Genomic DNA, 7,855 nt, shown 5'->3' on the forward strand with positions numbered 1-7,855 from the left:
GCGTAATCGTCTAGTCCATACGCTTCTTCAATGTACAGAGAGTGGGGTGGCACCTAAGCCAGTCGCCAATGGGGTCTCGCCAAAATTTTATTTAATGATGGGCAGAGAGAATGGTGGATATATAAGAAGCATCGCTGCAGAGATAGTTAGAGTTCCATCAGTGAGGTCAATTATGCCTAAACCTGCGATGGCGAGGTTATTCTTGTGACGGAGCGCAACTGTCGCCGTTACTTCTGGCATGAAAATGGTAGCTCCCACCTTCCCTGTCTCATTCTCAGTTCGCCGGCGGGAGCCAGAGCTCATCGCGCCGGCGAAATCGACGCCGCGGGAGCTGAAACCGCTGTCGGATATAGACGACCAAGAAGGCCTGAGGGAACACATTCCCGGCATCATTATATACAGAAACGTTAAAAACCCTTTATCGGAAGGAATAATATTGAGAGATCCGGCGAAAGTGGTGAGGGAAGCTCTGGAGGCGGCACTTGTGTTTTACTACCCAATCGCCGGTAGGATCGTGGAAGGGCCTGACCGGAAGCTGATGGTAGATTGCACCAGCGAAGGGGTGCTGTTCATCGAGGCCGACGCCGACATCGCCCTCGACGACCTCGGCGACGCCATCATGCCGCCGTGTCCCAACTTGGAGGAGCTTCTGTATAACGTGCCTGGCTCCGATGGGATCATCGGTTGCCCTCTGCTCTTGGTTCAGGTGAATTCTAATTGGATACACGAATAATTAAATGAATGAAATAAATTATTAACAAATGAATACATTAATACTGTTGTATTTAGTGAGGATCAACCTATGTAGTACAGGTCCATAGCACCGAGCATTTTCCTAACTTATAATTATAATCGCTAATTACACATGTAGGTATAATGAGAGAATGGAAATATTAGACGCCACAAAATCTAGTATTTTTGGTTTAGGGAGAAATTCATGAATCAATCCAATTAATTTTTTCTTTTTTAGAGTAACCCAGAGACTTATAAGCCACTGCTGCGCCACCTTGTGACCCGTCAATGCGGCACCAACCTTGGGGGGTTGAGACTTGTCCGCTAATTAACGCACCACTGTTAATTTACTCAGGTATCTCTTAAGTGGGGTCGGACCCGGGACCGTAAGGTTACCAAAGATCCAATCCAATTAAATTTTGACAACTCGTTCTCAAAATTGGATGACCTTCACCTAAAGACTAAGTGATTTTCACATGATGTCTAGGCAACCATTTTGGCATTTCTCACCTAGGCGGCTACCTAATATTCTTAGGTCACCTTGGTGACAAGTAATTCGCCTCACTCAAGAAAGTTTTCATTGTAACTCTTCATGCAATTGCCCAAAGTGGGTGACTATTAGGAGTGAGCAATTAAAACAAAATTAATCGAGTAAACTCAATCGGTTTGGTTCAGTTAAAAATTTATTTAGTTCGATTTGATTTTCATTTTCGTTGAATTTTGATTTTCAGATTTTGGTTTGGTTTTTGGGTCCAATTAACATAGTATAAATTAATAATAAATAATTATATATATTATATATTAAAAAAATTTATATTATATATATATACTAAAATTTTATTATTATTTTTAACTAAAGGAGGGCGGCACCTCCTTTATTTTTTTTATATATTATATAGATTAAAGTTTTATATGTATTATTTATATTTTATATATATTACAAATCTATATTTTATATATATATATATATATATATATATTAAAATATTAAATTGGTTAAAATCGATTAATCCATTTAACTGAAATTCAGTTTGATTGGTTTGAGCTCGGTTAAATATGAAATTTTGGTTGATTCGGTTAATTAACCAAATTCACCGAATTGACTGAATGCTCACTCCTAATGACTATCACCATTCTACAAGAGACTATACAAAGATCATACAAACATTTTTTAATCCACTTCTTTTGAGTATTATAAAATTGTTGTATTGATTATGCCTAAGATCTACATGTACAAATCATTATATATATATATATATATATATATCTCTTTCAAGCCTTCATGTTCTCTTGGGTGCAAGTTAAAAAGCCAACTTCTACTATACTTAAAGTCTTCCTTATAAACCTTATACCTTCCTTATAAACCTTATACCACAACCCCCTACCAGTCTGTCACATCACTTACACGTTAGTCTGTCACATTTATATATATATATATATATATATATATATATATATATATATATATATATATATATTTTCTTAATCATATATAAGGATAGGCATTATTTACTTTTTTATGATTAAAAAAAATTGTTTGTTGGTATTGCGCAATGTAGGTTACACGTTTCAATTGTGGGGGATTCACATTTGGATGGCGCATAAATCATGCAATATGGGATGCACAAGGACTTGGCCAACTCCTCAATGCAATTGGGGAAATCGCACGTGGAGCACGTGCACCATCTCTTCTACCTGTTTGGCATCGAGAAATCTTTAATGCGCGAAGCCCCCCACGCATCACATGCACTCATTATGAGTATGAGGAGGTCCATGGCCAAAAAAATGTGCTAATAGACTGGGAGAGTAATGTCAATATGGTCCAAGCATCCTTCTTCTTTGGTCCAAATGAAATAAGGGCCCTTAAAAAGTCACTCCCACCACACCTTAGCTCTCACACTTCCACATATGAGGTGTTGGCCGCCTGTCTGTGGCGGTGTCGTACAATTGCACTTGAATTACACCCGAGTGAGAAAGTTCGCTTCTCGAGCATGGTGTCCTTGCGCGGCAAGGGCCTCATACATGTTCCTACCGGCTACTATGGCAACGCGTTTGTGTACCCAGCAGTGGTTTCCACGGCACAATTGTTGTGTGAGAATCCTTTGGAATTTGCTGTGGAGCTGGTGAAGAAGGTTAAGACCCAGGTAAGCGAAGAGTATGTAAGGTCTGTGGCAGACCAATGTACACAATGGAGTCGATGTACATGATGTCGGATACGAGATTCATTGGGTTTGAGGAGGTGGACTTGGGATGGGGGAAGCCCATTTACAGTGGGCCTGCAAAGGCTGTCAGCATAACGAGCTTCTTTGTCGGGTTCAAGAATAGCCATGGGAAGAAGGGGATTGTTGTGCCCATATGGTTGCCATTAGAAGTCATGAATAGGTTCCAAGAGGAGTTAAAGAAAATGACTCAAGAGTCATCCCATGATTTTCCACAATTCTGTTGGAAGAAAGCCAGCAGTAGATTGTAAGTTTTTCTGCCCTCTGCATTGATTCACGAGTGATTATCTTTTAGGTGGGTTTGTTTAGTCCTTGTATTTTGTATTTAAGGATGATATATTTGTTTTCTGCACTTATTTTCTTCTTATTTTTCTATTTTTTTTTTAAGTAATATTGGGCACAAGTGAAGCATCCATCTAACCAACGGCAAGACAATTGTGCATGGATCCAAGTAAATTTTTCATTTGCTTTCTCAATTAATTTGTGTTTGGAAAAACAAATGGATCCAACTAATAGATGACAAGCAGCTATTGGATAGATGGTTTTTTTTTTTTTTTTTTTTATGCCAATTTTTTGTATTTTCATTCAAAATATATAATTTAATAATTCCAAAAAAAAAAAAGTCTCTGACTCACTTCTAAAAATGAGTAGCAATAAAGTTATCTCAAGTATAGGAGTTACGTCGTATAATAATTAGCCCAAATAGGCCAGATCGTCTCCACGAGGAATGCAGATTAGTTCTAAACTAGCGTAAAAAATAATAATAATAATAATAATAATAATAATAATAATAATAATAATAATAATAAGAAAACAAATTTTACTGAACATGGTTCAGATTCAAAATTTTTGGGGATTTTGAAATTTCATGATGAAATTTAAACAAATTAAAACCTAAAACAAGAACAAAACGTGCATAAATAAGAGAATAACTAACATACAATTAAACAAATAAATTAACTAAACTAACCTAGACAAAAGTCCTTCAATAATAAACTAACCTAAGATACTACTTGAACAAATATTTAAATCCAACGCTAATTTTAAATAAATGCAACAAGCAAACTTAACACAAAGCATCACTTAAACTAGATTTAATGACTTTAATTAAAAAGAAAAACAAACTAACTTCAATAATAAAACAACCCAAATAATATTCAACAATAACTCAAACAAGTATTCAAATTCAAGAGAGGGAGAGAGAGTAAAAGAGGGAGTAAAGCAGAAATTAATCTAATAAGAAAGATTTTTCAACAATGGAATAAATTTACACTCTAATCAACTTAAATTAGAATTTAATTGCAGCATTAACGTTAAATAAAAGTAAACTAAAGGCTTAACAATGAGAATAATCCTTAACAAATATTAAATTCAAAGAGAGAGAGGAAGAGAGAGAGAGAGAGAGAGAGAGAGAGAGAGAGAGAGAGAGAGAGAGATGGAGAGGCCCTGGGAGCTCTTCCAACACAGCAGCAGCAGCTACCTACGCCCTTTTCCTTCTGGTCCCTTCTTTTTCTACGTTTTTTTTTCCCTCCCTTGCCCTCCAGGTTTTAGCGCCTCCTTGGCTGAAAGAAGCCCCTGCCAGCGTCACTTGCATGGCCGGGTCACATCATGACCCGGCCCACTTCATTTTTTTTTTTTCTTGTTTCTTCTCTTTTCTTTTTCTTTGTTCCACTGCGCACAAGTCCTATTTTGATCATATTAATTTCTGTATCTTTCAAAACTCAAAACATGAAAGTTGTAGAGTTCTTTCTCAACTTTTCCCATAATTTCGAATCATTTCGATCAAAACTCGGACGAGAAAGTTACGCCTAAATTACGGAGTAATGCCGAAATAATCCATAAAACAGCGTATGGTAACTTCACGTCCTATTTTGACCTTGATGCAACTAGTATTTCTCAAAACGCAAAACATGAAAATTGTAAAGCGTTTTCTTATCTTTTTACAACATCTTGAATCATCAAATTGGAGGTCGGATGAGAAAATTATGCAAAGATTACGAAGTACCATCAGTTTTGAGCTTCTAATAATCGTCCTGCGATAAAAAAATACTAAAAAATAATAATTTACTCAATAAAACCCAAATATTATAAACAGCATACAATGTTAATTTATTAAGATTAATTAGGCATTTAATTAAAAATATAATTCGTAATGCATAAATTAAAACACCTAATTATGCAATTTAAGTGCGTAATCAGTTTCCACTGTTGTTGTATATTTTTTACTATTAATTAGGGGAGAAAACTTCCTCCAGTTTCCTAGCTTTGAAGTAACTTTTAATAAAATATTTAAAATATAAATAAATGGATATTTCAAAAAGACCTAAGTCCCTCTTGATTTGGGCCTTCTAAATATGAATCTAGCATGGTAATAGGACATTTTCCAAAGCAAATGGACAAAAAATAATACTATTCTAATGACAAGCCATCAGAAAAGTTAAAAGGTGATTTGGCCCAGCTTATATATAAATATACAACCCAATATCAAACTCCAAAAGCATAATTCTTCAACTTCAAATTCCAAAAAAGTTAAAACAAGAAATAAATAAACATTGAGCAATATATATTAATCAAGAAAAACTTAACTGAGTGAGAAATTGTGTCTAATGTATAGTAAAGCGAAAATGATTGAGAGTATTATCTATTTTCATTGAACGATAACTAAAAATATGGAAAGAGTTCTGTATTTTAAGTCACAAATGATTCTATTATATACAGGGAAAAAAGATACTCATCTACTCTCAAATTTTCACATTCCTTTCTAAATATTCAAACATTTCATGGACTTCTCCTAACACTTAATTTTCAAGACACTTAAACCCATTAAAAAACTTATCTTTTTATTAAATATAAAAGGGAGTTTAATGTCTTTTTGGCAAATCACAAAAGAGGTATGTGGAATTTTTAAAACATCAGAGAAGGTCTTTGAAACTTTAAGGTAGGTCTGTGTCTATTCGCCTGAAGTCTTTTTACCCACACACACACACACACACACAAATATTATATCTTTTCTTGAAATTTTAAAAATTTTCATAAATCTTCCTTGAGTTTTGACAAAAAGATGGAAGTTTCCCCTAAAGTTTTCAGAATTTCACAAACATCCTCGGATATTGATTTTTGAGACACATATTCCCTTCCTATGTTTGTCTTTACTAAACCTCAAACGAGATTTGAAAAATTATCTAAATCTTAAGAAAAGTCTATGTTTTTTCATTCAAATCTTAAGAAAGGTGAATGTCTTCTATTCGTACGTGTGCATTATTGAAATTCATTATAAAAAAACTGGTTTTTAGTAACGAAAGTATTAGTGATGGTTTGAATTTCGTCACTAAAAGTGCATTATTCGTGACGATTTATAAAAATCATCACTAATACTAAAACTTGCCACTTGTGTAAATTATGTCTAAAAATAACCAAACCAACCAAACTCCAAAAAAATAAAAATAAAAAAATAAAAACTTGTCACTTGTTTCAAATTTTGTAGAAGCATGCATGGGGTGGTGAAAGATTCTAGAAGTGTAGGCTTGGTGGGTTGAGTGTTGGAATGCAGTCACCTGGCCAACAAGTGCTTATCTGGTATTGACATTAGATTTTACAAACGCATGATTAAATTGAAATAATTTAAAATAACTTTTCATTTGAGTTTTTTTTTTTCAAAATGTAAATTATGTACAAAATATGTCCATAATGTCAGATAGCATATAAATAACAGGATCTATTAATCCTCGTATTGATCATCATTCATCCGTATAAAAAATTAAGAGAGAATAGTCTTTGTCAATGAAAATATAAAAATAAGATAAACAAATAAAAAGAAGAAGAAGCTTCTCAAGGGTGACTCAGGTGACAAATTCAAGACTCTCCTAATAATTAAATGACCATAGTTTAAGTGTTGGGGTTTACGACTTTGCATTTGAGATAGTAACTTAATATTTAAGTGGAGAATAATAGAAAGACAAATCCATTATCCTGATAAATTAGTTGAGTATCCAAAGAACCTTAAACACCATCGTTTAAAAAAAATACACATACACACGAATAAAAAGTAAAAAAAAATAGTATTATTTCTCTCCACCTATTTTACTTTCAACTGAGTTAGTGTCGTTTCCTAGGATGAGCTCCACGATTTTTATTTTATTTTATTTTTTTGATTTTGACTAAGAGCTAATACTTTTTTAATTATGAAAAATCAATTGAACCAAATAGTAAGTTCTATTCAAAATATCCAGCAGCAATAATAACATGTCAACATCAGTACCAACCAATTATCACGACAACCAAGCTAATTGTAATAACTTTTTTTTTCAATAAACCTCCTTCTTTTTCAGGAGTTAGACTGACGAGCAGTATTTGTCGCTGCTGAAATAACTAGATCGCTGCTGAAAATGGTGGCTTCCACCTTCCCTGTCTCATTCTCAGTTCGCCGGCACCAGCCAGAGCTCATCGCCCAGGCGAAATCGACGCCGCGGGAGCTGAAACCGCTGTCGGATATAGACGACCAAGAAGGCCTGAGGAAACAGATTCCCGGCATCATTATTTACAGAAACGTTAAAACCCCTTCATCGGAAGGAATCATATTGAGAGATCCGGCGAAAGCGGTGAGGGAAGCTCTGGCGGCGGCACTTGTGTTTTACTACCCAATCGCCGGCAGGGTCGTGGAAGGGCCTGACCGGAAGCTGATGGTCGATTGCACCAGCGAAGGGGTGCTGTTCATCGAGGCCGACGCCGACGTCGACGTCGCGCTCGACGATCTCGGCGACGCCATCATGCCGCCGTGTCCCAACTTGGAGGAGCTTCTGTACAACGTGCCTGGCTCCGATGGGATCATCGGTTGCCCTTTGCTCTTTTTTTTTTTTTTTTTTAATACATTAAATAATACCTTTTTCGGAATAATCTTGACGTAA

At 35.3% G+C, this 7,855-nt stretch overlaps 1 protein-coding gene and 1 pseudogene across 1 annotated transcript; both read left to right on the plus strand.

Annotated features, from left to right (window-relative positions):
• Nucleotides 1–244: 244 nt before the first annotated feature.
• On the plus strand, nucleotides 245–3,202 carry LOC131155899 (methanol O-anthraniloyltransferase-like; annotated as a pseudogene).
• A 4,107-nt stretch (nucleotides 3,203–7,309) lies between these two features.
• LOC131155900 (alcohol acyltransferase 16-like) lies at nucleotides 7,310–7,855 on the plus strand. Its single transcript, XM_058109348.1, has one exon. It carries the CDS (start codon nucleotides 7,337–7,339, stop codon nucleotides 7,853–7,855), a length of 519 nt encoding a protein of 172 aa, XP_057965331.1. The 5' UTR covers nucleotides 7,310–7,336.

This window comes from Malania oleifera, chromosome 5 (assembly GCF_029873635.1).
Source record: "Malania oleifera isolate guangnan ecotype guangnan chromosome 5, ASM2987363v1, whole genome shotgun sequence".
NCBI lineage: Eukaryota > Viridiplantae > Streptophyta > Magnoliopsida > Santalales > Ximeniaceae > Malania > Malania oleifera.